General features: G+C 41.0%; 1 protein-coding gene across 4 annotated transcripts; it reads left to right on the forward strand.

Moving 5' to 3' along the window:
• The first annotated feature begins 1,377 nt into the window (after positions 1-1,377).
• Positions 1,378-22,064, forward strand: tbc1d5 (TBC1 domain family, member 5). 4 transcript variants are annotated; one of them, XM_034544789.1, is made up of 23 exons: positions 1,378-1,474; positions 5,906-5,957; positions 6,235-6,374; positions 7,137-7,194; positions 7,368-7,476; positions 7,676-7,765; positions 8,158-8,232; positions 8,905-8,972; positions 10,265-10,367; positions 11,258-11,346; positions 11,472-11,522; positions 11,783-11,852; positions 12,664-12,836; positions 12,938-13,080; positions 13,598-13,704; positions 16,619-16,704; positions 17,455-17,768; positions 17,922-17,984; positions 18,708-18,916; positions 19,090-19,189; positions 19,651-19,730; positions 19,829-20,083; positions 20,817-22,064. In XM_034544789.1, exons 3-23 carry the CDS (start codon positions 6,275-6,277, stop codon positions 21,099-21,101), a joined length of 2,628 nt encoding a protein of 875 aa, XP_034400680.1. In that variant the 5' UTR covers positions 1,378-1,474; positions 5,906-5,957; positions 6,235-6,274; the 3' UTR covers positions 21,102-22,064. The 4 variants fall into 4 exon arrangements, with proteins under 4 accessions (XP_034400680.1, XP_034400678.1, XP_034400681.1 ...); XM_034544787.1 differs by having other exon boundaries at positions 6,256-6,374; XM_034544788.1 differs by lacking the exon at positions 1,378-1,474 and adding an exon at positions 1,483-5,651 and having other exon boundaries at positions 6,256-6,374.
• The last annotated feature ends 756 nt before the right edge of the window (positions 22,065-22,820 follow it).

Here is a 22,820-nt window from a genome sequence, read left to right on the forward strand (position 1 = left end):
TAGAGTTAGATTATGTCCTCTTGTATAACTGTGTCTCTGTTGGTGAACTGCTCTCATTGTTAGGCCATCAGACAATATTCTTCTGTGCTGATCACTAACACACTCTGTACCAGTGGATCTGTGTCTGTACGATCACACGCCCCTCAGTGCTGACAGTGTTTTCTATCGTCTCTTTTTAATTCTTCTTTTATTTTATCCGTCTCAACAGTTCTTTCTTTGCCCATGACTCTCATTTGTGTCTCCCATACTATACTCAGACAGTGCAACATTCAAGCCCCATTTGATCAGAATAGCTTCATAGAGTAATTTAATAAAGCTATGCTCTTTTTCTGTCATCTGTTTCCATGACGATACCAAAGTCAGGGCCAACAAGAGGCCATGAAAACCTCATCATCAGCAATATTAGCTACAGTAATGATGATAATGGCGCTCTCGAAATGCCATGCCTGTTGTGATGATGATGGTAATGGCAATGATGGTCATTATGACTGCGTTGTGTTAACCCCCACCACAACTTAAACACACACACACACAACTACTAATGCACATGACTCATTAATGCTTTTTAATGTCACCTACATATTTTCTCATGGCCTTATATTACATGCCTCTTGTATCACAACCGTCCTGCTGCTTACATTTTTATCTGTCTTTTCTGTGGGGAAAACTTTGTGATACAGATGTTTGATAAAAGCACTCTTCAGATAAATTTGACTTGTCTGACCACAGAAATGTCGGTAATTAAGTCCCCATAAAACTGCCTTAATTAACTTTCATGTTATTAAGCCCTCCTTTAATTTGTTTTATTTCTCCTTTGGGGTGGGGATACTGTAAATATGCACAACTTCATATCATGTATTTTTCAGACTATCTCCCTGACAGTTCAAATACCAAGCTATACTGTAGCTTTGCTTATGTTAATAAGTAATTTATTATATGGATGAATAATAACAATTGGGTTGCAAGGTTTTAAAAATCGTATTGGTTTTTAACCCCCTGCAGTGGGACACTTTGTTCATTAGGTAAACTCCTCCAATGCGTGCTTGACCTCTGACCTAACGGGAAACTAAATACAATTAAATAACAAAGAATTATTCTATAAAATGCCTTTATTGACTGATGAACAAGTAAGTGTCCTGATGGAGGGGCACCCACCCCTGCCACAGAGCCTCCACAACCTGGCAACCCAAAAGTTAAAGTTCCTTATTAATTTAAAGCATCAGAGCATGATTTACTTACCATTTGTTACCACCTTGAATTTGTAATTTCTGCCCGCAAAATGTATTATTTTTTGTCGACGTTGTACATTGATTTTTTTTTGTAAATCCGAAACATCGCGAACGACAGCTAAAAATGGGGGGTCACGTGATCAGTCAGCTGATCTTCAGTACATCCGCCTGACCCGCTACTGTTTACAAATCAACAGACAGTCCGGGGGCACAGCAGAATGAGGAGACCAGCGTGAACGGAACAGGTATCGGAACCACACTAGGAGCCCACACCGGGTTATGACGACTGTGCGGCATTACGTACACGTATATTCGCCTGTGTTTGTGTGTGTTTATCGTGGCTTACAGCAGCATCTGTGTGTCGGAAGTGAAGACGGGGCCCGTGCTTCGGGTCGGTTACAACTTGCTAGCAGCCAGGCTAACGTCACACTGTCTCACCTGCCTTCCGTCACACGTCATCGTGTCAAGTCAACACCGGCAACCCGAGCTCGACGTCGTACGTGTATTGACCTCGCCGCGCCTTCATTTGTCGTGTTTTAGCCGACACGGGACATCAGCTAGCGTAGCGGTTCACTGGCGCTTTGCCCTGCTCCGATAATCCTTCTGCTCCGTCACCACCCGCTGTGCACGAAAGACGGACAACTGCGTGCGTTTTGTCGTCAAAATGATCGACGCATTGTCAGTGCTGGCTATCAACTATGACGCCGAGCCATTCAGGTCACTGCAGAGGTTTGGTGACACGCAGCACTGGCTGCCTGGTTCACACAGCTCTCTCGACACTTCCACGAACCAGTAAAGTACAACATACATGTGCGAAGATAGTATAAACTGAATTTTTGCAGGCTTTTTTAAAAATTATTATTAGAGGGGAAACGCTTCTTGACTAGAGACACAAGAGGAGAAAGGAGGGGCACTGACTCAAAGGTGAAGCTGACCTGGCTATTGATTTGGGAGACGATTGGTGACCTTTACTACACGTGTCTGCATTGACAAGTAGAGTGTGAGGAAATAGGTTGTAGGTCAGTCAGTTTGTGACACTGAGCTTCAGTCTGTTCCTGCAAACCACTGAGTGTTCCTGCACATTTTAAATATTTCTTCTTTTTGTTCTTCCTGCAATGCAGTTCTTCCCCTGGTGCAGCGAGTCCAAACCTTTTTGAGGTTTATTAGAATAAATGTACTTCTGAGCACTGGTTGCACAAGGCTGTGAGCTGTGAGCAGCTCTACAGCAATTTTACAACAAAAAGTTAGGATTAGAATAAAGTCTGAACATATCTTGTTGATTTTATTACGTCCCCTTAGTTTTATCTTGTCACTCCTTGTGGAGTTCTATATTACTTAACTTTTATTTTTTTTATATACTCCATTAGATCCCATTGAGATACAATATCTCTCAAGATGAGCAAGTACAAACGGGGACAGATCACAAAAACATAACAAAAAACAACAGACGAATAATAGCACTTGTTAAAAGCAACAACATTGTTCTGTAAAAACTGATTTTAAAGTACTTTCAAACATTGCAAGACTAGAAGCCCCAGGGGTTAGGAAACATTGCTCTAGTTTTTGTATACAGACAGGTATTTGTCAGCTTTAATCTCTCGTCACGTATTCGGTGTTCGAATCAGTCAAGACCCAGCAAGTTCCCAGTGTTTTGCCGAGGTTAAGGTCATGCTTGTTCCCAGTCTGTTGCGGAGCATGTGACTGTGACGGCTCCGGGGCTCTTGCTGTGTGCTGAAGTCGAGGCATGTGAGTTCGTTTAGCTTGTTTCACTTTGACGAAACTGCAATCTGCAGCGCCGACTGTAGCTGCCAGTGCCGGCTCCCCTCATCGCCGTCTGCAGGATCCTGTTTGAATATTCATCCTCTAAAGAGCCCATGTACTGATTTATTTTTCTGAATCTATTTTACATAAGACTGCTTTGACTGGCACGTGCAAACACAGACTAGGGTACTGGTTCATCAAATTACTTATTTGTATTACTCAATAGGAAATTGTCATTTCCAGACTGTCGCCTGTTTTCTGTGTAGCTACAGTAATTTAGTCAGATTCCTCAAAATGGACATTCTGCTGGCCCTTCAGCAAAACATTTAATACAGTTTAATCTGGTTTTAGTTTTAGAATAGTTTAGCCTTTGTGCCAATGAGTATGAAGCGGGCTGAGGCTTGAATGAGGGAGCATGTGGTTATCCAGCCGAAGTATGAACAAAACCTTCCTCTTCATTTTGAAGAAGAGAGGAACGTAAATGTTGAGTTGAACCCTCTTGCTGATCTGAGGCACTGAAATATTCTCAGGGCCCACAAGAATGTGATGCTCATTTGGCTTTGATCAAGTGTGAAAACCGTGGGGGGGAGTTTGAGTCTCAAATACTGTGATATTTATGTCCGCTTTCCGATTTGAATGTGTGTTAAATTAAAGGGAAGTGAAATGTTTTGTAGCGCACATTTGGGTTTATTGAAGGAAGGGGTTCAGGGCTCTCTGACTTTGGTATGCTTTCAGTTTGCTTGATGCAGCCTAAAACATTGCTTTTGCTCCTTTTTAAAAAAAATCATGTTTGAGGCAATAACTTTGAAAAAGAAAGTGGTTGAGACCTCTAAACAAGATAATGCAATGGCTGCAGTTCGGATTGAGCTTCTCACGCTGCTGTTGTAAATCCCAGGAACACATCTTCCACCTCAGAACAGATGGACGCAGTGTTATTTGTCTGTTGATTTATTTATGCATTTCATTATGTATTGATTTGATTATTTCATGAAAGAATACGTGTTTTGAATTATTGAGGTGTCTCCAGGTGCTGTGCATTAAATTATGCAGAAGCTAATTTGCCTTGATTATTATGTAGTAAAGTTAGGATGTCGTTTGACTCTGGGAAGAAGTAATGAAGGCAGCAGAAGGCTAAGAGAAGACTCGCTTCAGGCAAGAAGACTGCTAACACGTCAAGGCCTTGACTCTTATACCCGCATCATCCTTCATTCACCTCACAAAGGCTGACGCACACAAGACGTGCCGCCTCAAAAGCACAAGGGACAGTGAGAGATCTGAGGAGGCCTCTTTAGAAAGTTGAGAATTACTTTTTATTTTTGGAAAGAAGGGGCAAAGTGTAGATGTGGTTGCAGGCCTGTAGGGACAAATGTTCCTCAAAATATCGTTTGACACTTTGTACAATGCCAATTTTAGTAAGACAGCGATAATATGACTTCATATTCTTTGTGAGGTGAGTCCTGTTCTATATGTAGTTGCTCAGGAGAGTTTGATAAATCTTTCATGGCACTCGTTCAAAGTAAAACTAAGACAACATGCTATTGTTGGATACCTTCCTCTGTCTTTCCCTATAGTTATGGATTAGTTACGATTATTTAATGGGATAATATCCTTTTTATGAGGGGAGGGAGAACAAAACCCTCTGACTTAAAGAGAGCATTAGTCTTTGAGGAGAACAGATGTTTCCTAAGAAAACAGACGCATACATTATGCATATAAAATTATTTCTATTTTGATGGCATGTGTAGCTGATTTATCGAGCTGTGTCCCATTCACATGGTTAATTGGTTTAAGAGATGCCTTTGTTGTGTTATTTCCACAATTAATAAAGCGAAAGGAAACATAATGCTAATGTGGAAGTGTGCTATTCTGTAGGCCTGTGTATTAGGCTAACCATATCCATAAACGTGGAATAATCCCAAGCCGGATAAAGAATGGAGGAAGAATTGTTTAACCTAGATACACAGAAAGTTTAACTTTTCTCATAACTGAGTGTTGGCAGAGTAGCATTGGATGTACCTGCTACTAACTATTACAATGTTGATTTTTAAGTGAACTATCCTCCTTTGTCTGTTGCCCAACTAGAAAATGTGAGCAAAAATTATTATAAATACATTTTAACATGTACATCTCCCAATGTCTTGATTTATAGATTAATAGTTTTATTCAACTAAAATGTCAAATAATTCCTGAGCCCAAGGTGGCATCCCCATGTTTTTTTGCTTTGGCCACAATCCAAAGATACTTACAGGTAAAATAATCACACATTGGAAAAGCTGGAACCAGAGAATATTTTTTAAAAGTTATGCTTGAAAAGTCACTTAAACTTATTAAGTTTGAGTCACAATACTCAAAATATTCAGAATTGTTGAGTCATTTTTGTTCTATCACAGCACAGTGTTGCCAACTCTTCTCCGGTGAAAGCAGCAAGAAGCAGGAGCTCCAAACATCCCTCTATTTAGCAAGATAATTGCCAGATTGTCAACACTACAGCCCGTCATTTGACCTCCTCCCTCTAAAGGCACTTCCTCAAAAGGATCATTATGAACGTAAACATATCGTAATGAACGCAGACATCAAACGGGTCCAGTTTTTACATTCTTGTCCAAATGAAATGATAGTTAGATATCAAATATTTATGAATGAGCTATTCTAAGATATAAGGTGAGTTAACGCTCCACTACCTCAATCTACATTGAGCTACGTTTAAAGGCATCACATAGTTGAAGTACAGTGGATAGTTTGTACATGATATTTTTTTATTTTTCTCCTTCCCGTTTTCTTTGATTCGTTTTTTATTGGTGGATAATTTGGCTTTTATAACACCAAATCGTTTTTGTTGCTTTTAAGACTTTTTTCTTTATTTCCCTGTGGGCTGAATGTGTTTAATTCATTCTTGTTTATTCCCCTTCCGGCAGAGTCATTATTTTCTTCTGAGTCTTGGCAGAGAAGAATCAAGAGGCTGTTACAGTAAGTTCAAGGATTTAATAGTTCAACTGTATTCTATGTTGGCAGTGGGGCGGACTTCAGTGATGTCAAGAAGACTCATGGGGAAATGCTGCATCTTTTATTGTTGATCACCAATCACTGTTAATGGTATATGTAGTCCGTTGAAGGAATGAATGTGCCGTATTGACTGAATTCTCCAGCTTGCGGAGCCGTGTCGACGGTGCCTTCATGTACCCCTGCTCTGTTCTCACTAACCTGGGATTTAATTCCAGTTTGTTTCCTTTTTTCTTTCTCTCTGGTCTCGTACTACTTGCTCCAGATCCGGCTGGGTCGCGGCCATGCAGCACCCTAATTTCGAGACCCCCCACCCGCTGCAGACAGACGAGCAGCAGGAGACGGGCTTTGACCCGCTCAATAATTTCAACAAGAACCGCAGCAGTACGTCAACTCTCACAGTACATTAGACGAGGACTTAAACTCTCAACACTTCTGTTCTTTATTTGGTCCTTGACGCAAGCCTTTATATATTTTGTTCACTTCATAAACGCATTCTGTATTAAACCTAAAACTCTTCCGCTCAGATGAGTGAAGGATACTAAAGCTCTGACTGGTAGACGGGTCATAGAGTAGAAGAGGGAGTCACAGTATCTTAAAGATATGAAGAGATGAAAACATAATTTGGAGCTCATTGTGAGGTGTGAGTCACAGACATGGTAGGCGACGCCCCCGGGCTGAGGGTGTTTTTGTGTTTTTTATGTTTACGTGTGAGAGAGGGAAGATCTCGAGGGCTGGCATGTTGTGGAACTGATGAATATTCATGCTGAGTGTCCCTGTGGAATGATCTACTCCTGTAACTAATGTTGATAGACAGCTCTCCGACTTGAATGCATGTTCACCTGCAGGCCAAATTAGACTTATTACTGCCAATAAAGAGGAAGAGGAGCAGGGTGCTTTACTCTCTGCCGTCACTTTCCTTGCAAATGGCCCATTTTGCGTCACTGAACGACCGAGGAAAAAAAGCCCTAAAAATAACTGATGGGTAATTTGAAAGTAGTTAAGAGGCCAGTTCCTTTATAATGGCAGTTGTCTAATGTTATATTTTTGTTTATTAAGCTTAGAAAATGATTGATTTCTAGTTTCACTCCTTTGCACTAGTTGTTTACATCGCCCCCTGGTGGTTGTGTCTGTATGCTTTAACAGGAGGATCTCTTGACAGCAGCACTTACTCACAGTCTCAGTCAACCTTCCTCTCATACAGGTGAGTGTTTCCAGTATGTTCTTGTTGTGGGTGTACCATAAACTCTTGGCCCAGCTCACTGCTCCAGCCTCTTGGTTTGCTGGCTGGATGACACATTAGATGGAATACTTTTCCCAATTTGGGTTGAGAAGCTCATAAATCTCCTCGTCCTCTGCCTCCCCTCCTCCGCACAGGAAAGAATGGGACGACTTGTTCCTCAACAGTAATTACCTGGCCAGGATTCGGCAGGCAGGCATCAATGGTCGACTGAGGAGCAGCCGCTTTCGGAGCGTGTGCTGGAAGGTAACTGCCAAGTGATTCAAGCAGTCCTATCGAATTTCATTAAAGTGGCTATGGCAATTTCCCTGGCTCATACAAGACAGAACTTTTGGCAGCTTGCAGACCTTTTTTTTTGCCTCGAGTTTAATCTTGAAAGTGTCAATTGTCTGCATGTGTATGGCTTCTAAGCGCATGCACTCACCTGTGTGGTGGCTGTCTGCAGTTGTACCTTGAGGCTCTTCCAGAAGACAAGGCTCAGTGGATCAACAAGACCAAGGAGCACCGGGCCCAGTATGAGAAAATCAAAGAGACGGTGAGAGCGCCTCTGTGTGGCCGTTTCTCTCAGCATGAAGAGAAAATGGTAAAACAGTCACCTACACAAGTTGCAGTAGCATTTTGTGATTCTGCAGCACTTTGCCGAGAATTATGGCTTCATAAATAGTCTCCTAGATTACATTTTTTCTAGATATGGTGGTCAGAAATAATTATGTATTGTGTTTAATTAATAATTATTGTGAGGAATTACTCACCAGCAACATTTTAAGCAAAACAGAACTTAGAACTGCTTACAGTTTATACTTCTTTACAATATGGCAATGCATTTCTGGCTGTGTAGCCCTTAAGCAATTGACTAATCACTGATCAGTGAATGGCTGTTATTGACATCTTTCTGGTGTTTTCTTTATTTAATTTGGTTTGTCACAGCACATCACTAACCCTCGCAAAGCTGCAACCCAGCAGGATCTGGTTGTCAACAACCCGCTGTCACAGGATGAGGGGGTGAGCTTGTGTGACTCCGTGGCTCCTTCGTTAGTCGTTGGCCCTAATGCATTCCCTCCAGACTGTTGTTGCAATCATTATATACCATTGCAGTCATTCATTAATTTTTATTCATTAATTAAATTTTTAAGGTATTAATTGCATATTCCAAAATCAATTCATTGGCTTCATCATTAAACTGTTTAAAATATTAAAAAACTAATTAGTTTTTTGAATTTTTCGTCTCACAATTAATTGACCATTTATAGTTTAATTGACCATTTATAGTTTGATTTGTTGATGACATGCACTCAGGAATATGGGATATAGTTCAAATTTTAGAACGCAGCAGGTTAGCAACATGAATATATATATATATAGTTTTTTTTTTCAAGTTTTTTTATTATCTAAATGCAAATAACTGTCAGAACTTTGGAAGTAGCTGCTCATTATATGGAGAATGGTTATTTTGAGGATATTTCAAAGGAAATAGTGAGGAAATTAGAAACGGGACATTTAGGTACACTCTTGATATACGAAAGGCAGATCACACAACAACTTACAATTCTGCTATTGGACGACGGGCAGTGTTCTCCGTCCATCCTCTATTGATCGATTGTTCCTGTCACAGTGGCTCCCTTGTTTCTGAATAGTGTTTGTTTGTTTGTGTCTTGTTTTTCCTCTGCTATCCAGAGCCTGTGGAACAGGTTTTTCCAAGATAAAGATCTGAAGGGGATGATCAAGCAGGACGTGTTGAGAACGTCAGTAACACCATCATTCTGCTTATTTGTTTATTTTTTATTTATTTTTTACGTGACATTTGGGCCCTATTTCTCGTACGTGGTTCAACTAAGTCGATCAAATGTCCTATTATCCAGCTTAAATGAATCCGATGATTGAAATCAGACTATCCCGGTTTCTCAAAGGCTGATCCGTGCTCAAACAATCTCGTTAATTTGAACGAGACATCAGTTCACAGGATAGTTGCGTGTAAATCCCACAAATGTCGGAACATCAAACGCCCTCGTGTCTGGGTTCATAACATTAATATCATATAAATATATTTATTTATTTATACATAATATCACCTCTAGACTCACACCGCTCGGTAATGTTCAACGACTACGTCTAGATAAAGAAAATGCTCTTTATTTGCATCCATTCGTCTGTGCATTGACTTTCATGGAATCTACTTGCAACACTTTTGGTGTGAACGCAACGTAAGTGTTGGGAAAATGTATCGGCTAATTTTAAGTGCCTCATCACCCCAATCAATCCGATTTATATTTCTTTAAATGTGCCTGCTGGCAGTCGGCTTAATGGCATGCATCATCCAATGAGATCTAAAATATATCTCACCTCTTTTCAGAACAAGTAGATAATATATATGTGTATATACATGTATGTGGAGATGAACATATAGAACTTTTATTGCATTTACACAGACATGGCCAGGGAACTTAATTAACACATCCATAAGTTTCTTAAGTGCTAAATAAACTTTACCAACAGCACGGCATACAGCGGCTTTCCCGATCGGAGACACTTTACAACAATGTACCACACTGTACAACAAGGCTCTGCATACAGTCTGTGAGACAGTCAATGCCCGGCTGCGGCGTGTGGTGTTCAATGTATTGCTCGAGAAGGTCTTTAATAAATGATTCCTTGTGGGCAGAATCGATAGCGCTCGTAGAGGAAGTCATCATGACGTGATAACGGATCTTGGCGATCTGGAAGAAATCTCTCCCTATAAAACGCTAATCTAACTAATATCGCTCCTTCATCAATGAGGAAGGGAGCTGCCATTTTCTTCCCGGGGAGTGGTCATCTTATCCAGCTAGATTGAATTAGCCTTCAAATTTTTGGATGTGTTCCTATGGTGATTTTGCCAAACTTGCTTTGTGGAACCGAAAAGCCTGACTTTTGTAATCTTATCCTGAAAATTATCCAGCTACCTACGTTAGCCAGGTACGAGAAATAGGGCCCAGAAAGCGTTCTGACATCAACATTTCTGTCTTTCTATTTTAATTCTACCTTGATCTTTTATCAGGTTCCCAGAGATTCGTTACTTCCAGGACGACGACGTGAGGACCAAGCTGACTGACATTCTCTTCTGTTTTGCCAGAGAAAATGAGCAGCTGCTGTATAAACAGGTTCAATTGATACATTGTTCCAACAGCCCATTCACAGACCTTAAAGGACTAAAAACACTACCATTTGTGTATTTATTACTCACCCTACCTCGAATTCTGAAAAAAAGACTGATACAATACTTGATGAATTGAAGTAAGTGGGCCACGTTCAACAACAGAAAAATGGTATCAAAACATCCGTTTACAAACTTTCACACGACTCGTGCAGAATAATCCAAAGTCTTTTTTTATCCAGTCGTACGTTCACTACTTCCCAAACATGCATTTTTTTCTAAAATCGTACTATCATAAACACTTCAGACTTATACGGACAAGTAGTGCAACTGCGCAACTGTGAGATTGCTTTGTAGTTTTTAAACATGGCCCCGATTTACTTCAATTCATGAATACGTTTTTTTGATTCTTAGTTTACTGTGGAGGCATGTTAGAAAAACTAAGTTTGAAGGATTCAAGGTAACACGTTGTGAGTAGTTTAATTACAAATGGTAATTTTGTTGGTAAAGTATTCCTTTTAGATGCAGAAGTAGGACATCTTTGTTTTCACTTAAAGTTCCTTGAAAAATAGATCCTTTTGATCTCATTGGGTTTTCTTACTGAGCCATTGTGTTGATGATCCAGGTGTGTGTGTGTGTGTGGGGCTTTGTAACCTAATCATTATCAGTGTCTGTAACAGGTGCCAGCGAATGAATAGAGGCTCAGTAAAGCATCTTTTTTGCAAACTGGAAGTGACACATGGCCGGGCAGTGGCTAACAATATCTAAATTAAACCTGTCATCACCGATTAGAAACCTCGTGCATCACTATTAAAGAAAGACTGACCAGAAATGAACCATCATTTCTCTTCCTCCTGCCCTTTTGATGTCTTACCCGCTCTTCTTCTCTATCTTTAGGGGATGCACGAGTTGCTAGCTCCCATAGTGTTTGTGCTGCACTGTGACCATCAAGCCTTCCAGCATGCCAGCGAGACGGCCAGCCCCAGGTCACTTCCTCATAACCCTGAACTCTTTCACTCTTTTAGTTGCCATAAACACCTTTTAAGACCTGCTTTTACCTCCAGTAGCTTGTGCTGCAGTCAGAAGTAAGATCACTTTTTTATTCCCACAGTGAGGAGATGAAGTGTCTTTTAAACCCGGAGTATCTTGAGCATGATGCCTAGTGAGTACTCTCCTAATATGGGACAAATTACTAGCGATAGAAATTTTATGTTCAGAAATTGTATTACTTTTCAAATAACTGGAATTAACTTGCATATCTGTTTCCATCTTACAATATATCCCCTCTTTGTTTGCTCATCATTGATCTATTTCTCTCTGTCTCCCGTACACACACACACACACACACACACACACACACACACACACACACACACACACACACACAATCTCACACACACACACACACACCTCTGTCTATAGTGCCTTGTTCTCTCAGCTGATGGAGACAGCAGAGCCGTGGTTCTCCAGCTATGAGAGGGAAGTGAGGAAGGTCAGTATGATCTGAAGAACTGTTTGTGTCATTGTGCTATAATGACTGCACAGAAGACATGACATTAAACTTGGTATGCTGACGAAAGGCTATTAATCTTTTAAATTATAATCCACAAGACTTCAGTCCTGGTTGATTTGACGACACCAGTAGTTACCAGGGTAACACCAAGTGTGATTTAATGCTAACACTGGACCAGCTACTTTGTCAGCAATACACCAGAGGAATGCCCTGTGTATCCGTTTACAGTGCAGCCAAACAAACTTATTTTTATACAGAAGGCGGTCAATAATAATTGCACCAGTGATCTGATTACTTGATGCAAGTAGTTTTCCACACAACAGTAAGTCACAGTGAAGAGTTTGTTGTCTATAGGTTGGCAGCAAGCAGCCTGTCGCCTGCAGCTCTTCATCTAACTTTACATTACTCCCTGCAATATAAAAAAATGAGTCAATATAGAAAAGTGCTTATATGACCCTTATCTGGTTTGTAAACACATTTCTGATGACTGATCATGGTTACAAATGCCTGCATTTCATGTGACTGCGTCACGTCCTATATTTTGCCAGTTGGATGCTTTAATGTGAACTTGCAGCAATAGGAAATGTTGGGTTTATCTTAGCAGCAGCCGCTCAGATATGCATTGAAATAAACCATCAAACTGATGGTTTTATGCCCTTTTACATTTATTTTTCAAAACTACTGTATTGGTTACTTTTTCTCCTTTTCAACATATCCAGCTAATGTTGCTCATATGGACACATATCATTATATAATGATATGCTAATTACACAATGATCTGCTGCTTCAGGGTAAGGACGAGATGCTGACCAGCATCCCGTTCGCTCGGCCCCAGGACTCGGGGCCGTCTGTTGCCATAGTGACCAAAGTCAACCGCATCCAGGACCTGCTGGTGAAGAAGAACGACATTGAACTACACATGCACCTCAACCGGCTGGAGATTGCCCCGCAAATTTATGGCATGTCAGTATTTACACCTGTATCTCAAGGCGTTTGATACTTTCACCCTCAGCTGTACACATACAGTTACCCTGTTTCCTACTGTTTGTCCGTCTGTCCTGCAGCCGGTGGGTACGTCTGTTGTTCGGCCGCGAGTTCCCGCTCCAGGACCTGCTGGTGATGTGGGATGCCCTCTTTGCTGACAGCATCACTCTGGACCTGGTCGACTACATCTTTGTGGCTATGCTGCTCTACATCCGAGACGCTCGTACGCTCCATTTATTATGAAAGAATCCAATAACGCCATGTGTTGTCTTTGTAGCATGTTTGTTCCAGTTAAGTGTTTCTTGAAACACTTAACTGGAAGAATGTGATTTACTCAACCTCATTTAATCAGATGGTGTCATATTGCTTTAAAAAGAATACAGTAGACGAGATGGGGTTTTAATGTTGGCGAACATCCTGTATTGTCCCTGCTTACTGGAAGTGTCTTTAAGACATGCTGCAACAAATGCTAGAATTGTTAGCCACGCTTGATCATTAGATTGTGTGCTGGATGACGTATGATGCAGATGGGGGACTCAGTCTCTGAGTGCTTGCTAAGTTTTATGGCAACGTTGTGCTAAATATTAGTTTTCCCATCTAAATCAAGTTTAAGGAAGTCTTTTCTGTCACTGTCAAATTTCAGAATGAATTTGACACGGTGCAAACACAATAACATGCTATATTTGAATGAGTTCTGAGGTTTACAGAATCACTAATACTGCATGTGTTGTCTCTTTCAGTCATTGCTAGTAACTTCCAGACCTGCCTTGGCCTGCTAATGCACTACCCTCCGTTAGGAGACATCAACTCCCTGCTGCAAAAGGCTCTATTCCTCCGAGATCCCAAAGTAAGCAAATCACTCACAGAAGTAGTGAGAACACCGTTGTACTGTTGTTACTGTCCATGCTGATTTTAGTTTTCCTGATCAACAGCTATGTGGTTTACTGATCGTCTGTGTTGGTCTTTAATTTCCCTGAAATTCCCGTTGTGGTATATTGAGCACTTTCTTTGTGCCTGACTGATCACAAGTTAAAATGGGGAAGAGAAAGTGAGGATTATTCAGTTCTTATCACAGGAGGTAGTGTTTTTGCATATTTGCAGAAGTGAACACTTACCCACACAAAACACTGGGCTGAATTCTCTGAACATCATGTGTAGTGTTGACCAAAAAGTCCTTTTGCGCTGTCAAAGGAATGCTTAGTCATCAAAGTTTTCAGTGTCACACACTTCAGTAAGGCACTTACTATAAATACACAAAGCACAGGTGCAGGCAATGAACCGTTTAATCCGGCGAACTATATATATGTGTGTATGTATATGTATATGTATATATATTTATATATATATATATATATTACATATACACATACACATGCATATGCATACATGCATGTTTAGTGTTTATATACTACTATAAATGAAGCTTTCTAAAGCTTGTTGGAAACGAGCAACATTTAAATAATAATCAAGGCTCCGGGTTGAGACCCTCACAGATAACTAATACTTCTTCCTCGCAAGCAGGAATCACATTGTGACCACGGCTACCTCAAAAACATTCTCCCCAGATACATTGGTATAAATATCTAGTGGGAACCAGACCGATCACTTAAGTCCTCAAGATATAAATTCCCTCCGTCTTGCGTCACATAAAGGGAGGCCTGCACTTCTATTAATGGAGCGGTGCATTCTAGCAGCAATCTTACAGCACTATAAATTCTCCTAGAATATACAATATGGGCTGGGGTTTATTTAATACCAACCAGGATTTGGAGACAATAAAAGACTAAAGGTCAGACTAAAAAAAAAAAAGACTAAAGGAGACATTTGACAGAATAATATTTATTTTGATTGATTGATTAATTAATGAAATGAATTAAGTCAGCTAAAAGGATTTCTTGCCCCAAATTGCATGTACCAGTTTGCGGCTTTATTTAAAAACATCCTCCCGTATAATACAGTTTAGTTATAGGTGCATAAATTGGCTTTGTAATTTCAGCTAGATGACAGTTATTTTACTTTTTTTTTTCTTTTTTTTTGTGCAGGTACTGTATATTTTTAAATGTCCCAAAAAACATGGTGACTCTAAACATGAAGAAATACATGCTGTTTCCTAGTTGTAGTAACCGCTTCCTATTGCAATAATGTAACTATTATGTGTAATATTATTATTATTACGTGTTAGACAGTTGTGACGCAAGACGATCAGAGTGAAAACAAGATTTAGTTTCGACACCTTAAGAACTTCTGCTACCTCTGTTAATGTGAAAGAAATGCTAAAGCGCAAACATTTGTATTCAGGATGTAGCAGAGTAAAAGAAAATGGACATATTTTGCCATATCTTGCAGCTGTAAGCATATTTCTCCTGTCACACTTCATTGTTGCTCACACACACACACACACAGAGAGAGAGAAGGATCACATTCTCGTTACCTTTTTATATGAAAACCATCTGTTAATATGTATATATGTGAACTCCAACATTACTGCCTCTTTAACCTTAGCTACCACCCTACCATCCTGCTTCCACCAAATTCACTGACCCGTGAGTGGGTGTTAGGCAACCCTTGAACAGGACATTATTGTACCATACAGTCCTGCCTCGAGGACCTTATTGCTTTTATAATACGGTTGCCAGCGACATTATGAATAGTAAGCTGCCTTTCAGCACAAAATAGTTGTAGCCACCAAACGGTGTGTATCGCATGTCAGTAGCCTAGAGCAAATAGTCCCTGCGGGGCTGTTGCTATGCAACAGATGGAACAGCATTGGGAACATCACGTTTGTTAGCCTAGCTAGATCTTGCACCATATCATTCATTCACATTGCTCATTTTATAAAGGTTTCCATTAAAATAACAAAGATGACAATGGGATACAATAATATTTAATTTAAACATTAACGTTTGTTCATGTTGATTTGGATATCTCCATTACTTGTGCATCCGTTGAAAACATTTCTCATGTCCCCGTCGTCTCTGATGATATCGCTTCTGACCGCTCTTGCTCTCTTTGCCGGTGGCTCGGTGTTGAAGTGCCTTCTCCAGAAGGATATTATTATTAGTAGTAGTAGTATTATTATTATCACTCCAACGCTGTCTTTCATTTAGATTTGGTGCCAGTAGCTTTGAAGGGAGCTTTTTTTCGTTGCGCAACATTTCATAGGTCTCAATGTCTTTCTTACTATGGTAGCATGACGTCCACCTGAAGTTCCTCTTCGGCTAACCACTATCAAAGTTCACTTGAAACATGTTTGGTAACTGAAGCTTGAAATGAAACTAACGGCCGCGCAAAATCTACCTGTTATTTTGAGTGCGCACTGATATGGAACGCTCAGATAAATGTAAACAGGCGTACAGGACTTTATGGCTGAATAAAGTACACCCCGTGACTCACTCTCAACCAATCAGAATGCTTGATTTCATCTACCCGTATTACCAAAAAAAACACAACTCACCACACTCCTGCTGATCCAACGTGACGGTTCCCCCCAGGTGAAAGACAATGTCACAGCACGTCCACATCATGCGACACCTGGGGGAGAGGGCATCATCCCTAATGACAAGGGGGCAAAGGGGGAGCGGAAAAGATGCTTGTTGCTCATCTTGGACAAATCAAGGAACTCATATTTGCTTGTTTATGTAGTCATGCGTTCACACAGGTTGGGCTTGACTTGTTCCCTCTCTTCATCACGCACATTAGACATTTATTTATTTTTTCCTGAAATAATAAGAAAAAAAATGTTTATTCTGTTCCTATTGTAGAACTATCCGAGACCGGTCAACTACCAGTTCCAGCAGAACCTGGATTACTATAAAACAAGGGGAGCTGACCTGATGAACAAGACACGGTAAAACACAAACGGTTGTTCTTCTCCCAAAGAAAGAAATTCAGTGTAACCTTTTAAATCGTCCACTTTTAGCTGAAAATACTTTGGTTATGAAACATTAATCCTCTTGTAGACTTCAAGTGGCTGTAAAAAAAGAAAAGTTTGTAATTTCACCACTTTTCGGAAAAAAGTACCAAAATATACATAAAACTTCTAAAAACACTTCACCAACCATTCATATGTTACAAACGTGTGTGTGTGTGTGTGTGACACAGCTCAAACTCTTCTCAGGAAGCGTTGGTTTGCACTCATTAACCCGCCTGATCGGCCTTGTGCTTGTTTGTTAGTCAGGAAACTACAACAGGAAATGAGACTCCGCCCCCCCATGTCGCTCAGTTTTTTTTTTAATGAATAGAAATTTTTTTTTATTGCAGTATGAAAATCATACTGTAAAAGCTTAACATTTGCATGAGATTGGCCGTCCAACACAGCAAACACTATGAGGACCTTTTTGTCAGTTATTGCGCACAGCACAAAACTTAAAATGTTGTTAGCACATACAAGAATAGAGTGCTCTGTGACGGAGTGCTGATAACAAGCTTCTGAATGCAAGAAGGTTTCACCTAACTTTTTTCGCTGTGTCAATGTTAGCTTTTTATTTATTGGAATAGGTCAACAAGAACCCACCATTTCTGGATAAATGTCTAAAAGCATTCTGTCTTTAGGTTTTTGTTTTTCCTTATTCACTTCACAATGCTTCTGTCTTTCCAGCTCTGGTCCCAGTACAAAAACAGCCCCGCTCAACATCAACAAGGTCTCCAGCAGCCTGCTGAGCTTCGGCAGGAAGCTCATCTCTCCGGCGATATCGGGCGGGTCTGGCGGCATCTCTCCAATCAACAGCGAGGTACATTCCTCCTCGTCTTCCTCCTCGTCAACTTCCCCCGCATCGGCACCAGCGCCCGCCCTGTCTCACCCGCTGGCTGGGCCCTCGCCAGGCCAAGCCCCACTGCAGCCCCAGAGCCACGCCCAGACTCAGCACTACCGCCTGCTCAAGTCCGAGAGCATGCCTGTCCACCTCAGCAAAGGTGAGCACCAGGACACACGCATTTGCACTTTCGTTTGCTGGTATGTCATTTGTGGATTAGCTGCATGTACAGATATACCACCAGTGCAGATTATCTGCAAATGTTGGTTAGTGTGGGTGTGGCAGTATCAGCTTTGACTCTCCTATTTGTTAGATGTAGTTTCAGGTGGAGTCTCTCAGGACTCTCTCCCAGCCCAGACTCACACTGACACACAAGGTAACAGCTTGTGTGATAACCCCCCCTGCCGCCACCGCCGCCTCCCCCTCGTCCATTATTGTATCGTCGTTGCATGTCTGCACACACATTTTGTCATTCATTGTTGGTGCTTCTTTGTCAGCAGATAGTTTTGTCCATGTTGCAGTAAATGGGCATTAGTGTCGGTGCATGTAATGGTACACTTTGGCCAGCAGAGGGAGATCACAGCTCGCCATATCAGTGGACGTTTTACTGATAACATAAACGTTATGGTTGTGTTGTGGCATCTGCAGTCAGCACTGCTTTGAACACTCAAGAGCTTCTAGTGCGTGTGTCCAAGACAGTTTATGTAAATGTTATTGTGTGCCATGGGTTTGAAAGTTTGCACTTTTCTTAGCTTTTTGATTTTACAAGTCAAAGCCAAGACACATTTTAATACTGTAAATGTAAAAGCAGAAGACAAAAAATGTTTTAAAAAAAGTTAAATTCATTGACCTATTCCATATTATATTTTAGTTATTGATGCTTAATAAATAAGTAATAAATGCACTTATTCTTGCTTTTTTACAATTCTTTTAATTATTCCAATTATTGCTCAATCGAGGCTTCATATTCTTATTGCTCAAGCAATATTGTACTGTTGTAAAAATACGTGACGACTTGCGATATATCTGATTTCTTTAATGCAAGCTGTGCACATTGTATTGTGTTAATATTTTGTCTTCTGTCCTCCCTCTTTCTCAGGCCAAAGCTCCAGGACTGTTAGCTCCTCCCCCAGCATAGAAAGCCTCTCTGGTGGGCGGCCTCAGTCCACCGCCTCCCCGCCTCTGCCCCCCTCCAGAGGGAGTGATGTCGGCACTTCATCTCCGCCCCTTTCCGCCACCAAGAAGGACTTGTTCTTCAACATCACTCGCTCTCGCTCCCACAGCAAGACCATGGGCAAGAAAGAGTCGGTGAGCAGTTTGGCCTGCCATCTGTTCACGTAAATGTTCACTGTCTGCATGGCTGAGCCTCTGTTTGTCTCAGTACTTAATCTTCTCTTCCAGTTACAACCCTAACTCCTACATGGGTTTCTTGACCCTCTACTTACTAAGCTTGCCTTTGTTACCCTCTGCTTTTGCAACAGGAGGAGGACCTGGAAGCTCAGGTATCATTCCTGCAGGGCCAGATCAACGATTTGGAGGCCATGAGCAAATACTGTGCCAAGATGATGAACACTCACATCTGTGAGTACAGCAACTAGAAATGTGCACCAGCAACAAATGGTCAAATGCCCCATGTTCATTTTCAGCATCTAAACCATTCATTAATATACAAAAAAAGCATTGTGTGTTAGCATCTGTAATAAATAAATCCAGCATTTTATTTAAATAAACATATTGACATATAACATTTAGGTTTGTGTGGAGAATTTGGTGCCTGTGTTTTGTTCATCAAAATATATTTTAATTAGATTAGATTTACTTTATTGTACATACATTTACAAAGGTACATAGCAATAATAATAAAACATAACATTTTAGACGGGGTACTGTGTGCACTAGGTTTCAAATGTTGAGTTTTTGAGATGCAGCTCAAGATTTTCAAAGCATGTTTCACATTTGCTACAGTAATCCATCCAACTAATTAGGGGATTTTGCTGCGGTTTGTATAGCTGAGTGGGTGTCTGCTTATTACATGTCCACAGGTAATATCCAAGAAGTGATTCTCCAAGAACACCTGGAGAAAGAGGATGAGGTCCTGGTGTCACTGGCTGGACTTAAACAGGTGAGTCTGTTTTTGTACTTAAGCAGAGAAAAAGATGCATATATTAAGATAGTATGGCTGTTTCTATCACAATGACGTGTTATCCCGGATCCTGTCAGGTCAAAGACATCCTTAAGGGAGCGCTGCGCTTCAACCAAAGCCAGCTGGAGGCCGAGGAGAACGAGGTGATCTCCATCGCTGATGATCACTACACCACCACAGCCACCGCTGAAACTGCTCCGAGGGCCAACAACCCCTGCGTTGACCACCACCAACAAGGAAACGGCAGACAGAGCCAGGACTCTGATCTGGACGCGAGGATAGTGAGCACTGATGAAGAGGAAGAGCAGGCGTCGGCCCCACCTGAGCAACCGGTTAATTTACGATAATTCATCTTTTAGCCTGCTCGTATTAGAATTCTGCACTGTCGGCATCTTTCGTCTACAACACTCCGTTCAGACAGGATTGGTTTTCAGTTGTTTGGTCTAATTATTTGACCTTTTGATCGAGTGTTCAATATCTTTTAAATCGAATCATTTTCATGCCAACAAATAAATATTTGTACCAGAATTGTATTCTTTGCAGGATTAGGCTGCTAAAGCTGTCTATTAGGAATGAATCACTCAGTTATTCTGCTTCATACAGCAATTAAATTACTGCATTTGACTCCATTGAGCTTTTGGGCCAAAGACACAGCAGACAGTGGTTATACAGCCTTGGCACTAGATTAAGTAGTGTAAATAATTTAACAGAGTGTATATTTGCACCCGGGTGAGAACAGTCACACAGCAGCTATTGGGCTGTTTACACCTGGCCCCCTTATCTCCTGCCTAGTCGTATAAAGAGCGACAAAGTACATCCAGGGAGGAGGTTGTGGTGGATGGGAAGGTCAAACAGCAGTCTGGTGTTTTGTGTCATGTGGGAAACCTATTTTTAGACTTGACTGACTTGTTATTTTCAGTCACAGTTTGGTCAGGTTTAGGCAACAACACTGTGTCCAAACAGCATTGTTGGCCACTAACACCAGCAATCATTTCAAGTGAGGGGTCAGAATATTCCACGAACAAGAAAAAGACACAGGCGACCCTTACCATCTCTCATGTACAGGTGGTATCCTGCCTTGGCTCCGAGGGTAAGAACTGGGACGACTACATCCTTGTGTGCCAGGACGGAGACCTGGCTGCTGCCGATAGGGAAGGACAGGCTGCAACCGAGCGCACCCCTCCGATCAGGCGAGGCCGCGGCTTGGTGCGAATGGAGCCTGAGGGTGCGGCCGGGACCTTCCATGACCCCCTGATGGCCGGCACCACCTCGGGCTCTTCCAGCCCAGACGAGGGCTCCACCCACAGCAAGGACTCTGACTTCACCATTGTTAACCCAAACGACCTGTGAACGAGCCAACCACTCCTCCCTCTGCTCTTCTTTATACCTGTCATATCCCATTCATAGGATGTGATTTAAAAAAATAAAAATTAAGAAAAACTGACATGGGATTAGAGGGTAGAATCTGCAGCTTTTGATGGAGCACTGCCGGAGCTGCTGTCAGCAAAAAAAAAAAAATGCACATTTGAACTGTGACACTTCCAGTCGTAAATACCTTGTACTCTGTCTCTTTATCTGTCATCTGTGCCACTTCAGCCTTGTCTAAGCTGATGCTGTATGCTATGTCATTTACATGATGCCCGTTTCCTCAATATGTTGGGTCCTGTCACACATGATATTTAATTGTAGCACCCTACTCCACCAGAGAGGGTGCCATTGCACTGCTTACCCTGTCACGACATGATTACTCTGTTGGACCTCAACTGCAATTTCTATCCAGGGGAGGACTCTCTCCTCCCGAGATTACTGTAATGATTAGGAGTGTGATACTCTGATTCTTCTGAATGTGGAGATCTGGCCATACCTGTGTCTGTGTCTGTATATGTCTATGTCCTTACAGAGGAAGCTCTCTTCTGATACTCAAAGAAAAGGATGACGTCCTCCTTATCGAGGGCAGTGTCCGTCCCCCTCCTGAACCAGTGCCTCTGACCATTATTCGTCTCTCAACCAAACAAAACCTAACTGTGATCATATTCTTTTTGTTCGCTTACTTTTAAGAGAATACTTTTAACCCTTAGTTTAAATTCCTTGATGAAAATGATTAAATCATACGGTATTTTTTTTTTTTAATTTTTATAAATGATTCCAATGTGGACATTTTAATGTGGTAATCGACAGTTTGCTTTTCTCACATTATAACGGACTTGTTCTCGTGTCCTGTGGAAACCATGTAAAGCGGCGCACGCAAAGAATGTCCCACAGCTGCCCATTCAGCGTAATTAACTCAAGACCAATAAAACTACTTTGCTCTTATACAAACTGAAGTTATTGCACCTGTTTGGGAATGCTTTGCTTGCTTTGAGGATAGTGTACATTTTATGTGTGAATAGCAGTGCTACACAGTACCGGTACATTACTTTATTTCAATACTACTGTCAAAGCAAATTGAAGGTGTTGAGGTTTGAGAAAAATATTACGCTTATGCCAAAGACTAAAACTAAAGACAAAAACTGATCAGATCATAACAAAACCAATCAACTCTACTGCAATTCTCTTCTACCACTCAAGGGACGACCTAGTGACTGAGTATTTATAAACTCCAATGTAACAGGCAGGAATATAGTTGGAAACAAGTGGTGTGTGTTGCTGCTTGAGGCAATTCATAAACGCCTATTCAGTCAACTGTTTGTTATTTTTCCTTTTCTTGATACAATTGGCCACAGAGTCTGACCACAATTAGAATTGTAGTCATGCTGGATCCCAATGTCACAGAAATGGGTAATTTAGTGTTTCCTGAATTGTTTTATTTTTTTACTTTTACTGTCAGGAGTGTTGCATGTTAAGACGGCTAATTTTATGCATCTCGTACTTAAAAGATATGCAGCCTCAACGGATGACGTATGGGAAGAATTGTAATATTATACATAACTGAAAAGTGTATGCTGAAGCTCTGGGGAAATATTTTCTCATTCATTCATGTTGAATATTGAATGCGTACAAAACATTATAAATTAAAGGATATGGTTTGTAAAAACATGGGCATTCAGGCATCATTCAGTGTGATTTACA

The sequence above is a fragment of the Cyclopterus lumpus genome, chromosome 11, assembly GCF_009769545.1.
Source record: "Cyclopterus lumpus isolate fCycLum1 chromosome 11, fCycLum1.pri, whole genome shotgun sequence".
In the NCBI taxonomy this organism is placed as follows: Eukaryota; Metazoa; Chordata; class Actinopteri; order Perciformes; family Cyclopteridae; genus Cyclopterus; species Cyclopterus lumpus.

What these genes read in the sequence shown, in the direction of transcription:
- tbc1d5 (XM_034544789.1), top strand. Translation starts at nt 6,275, where the DNA reads ATGCAGCACCCTAATTTCGAGACCCCCCACCCGCTGCAGACAGACGAG. An exon ending in TTCGGAGCGTGTGCTGGAAG is followed by an intron (nt 7,477 to 7,675) that starts GTAACTGCCAAG and finishes GGCTGTCTGCAG; the next exon opens with TTGTACCTTGAGGCTCTTCC. An exon ending in CCATGGGCAAGAAAGAGTCG is followed by an intron (nt 18,917 to 19,089) that starts GTGAGCAGTTTG and finishes CTTTTGCAACAG; the next exon opens with GAGGAGGACCTGGAAGCTCA.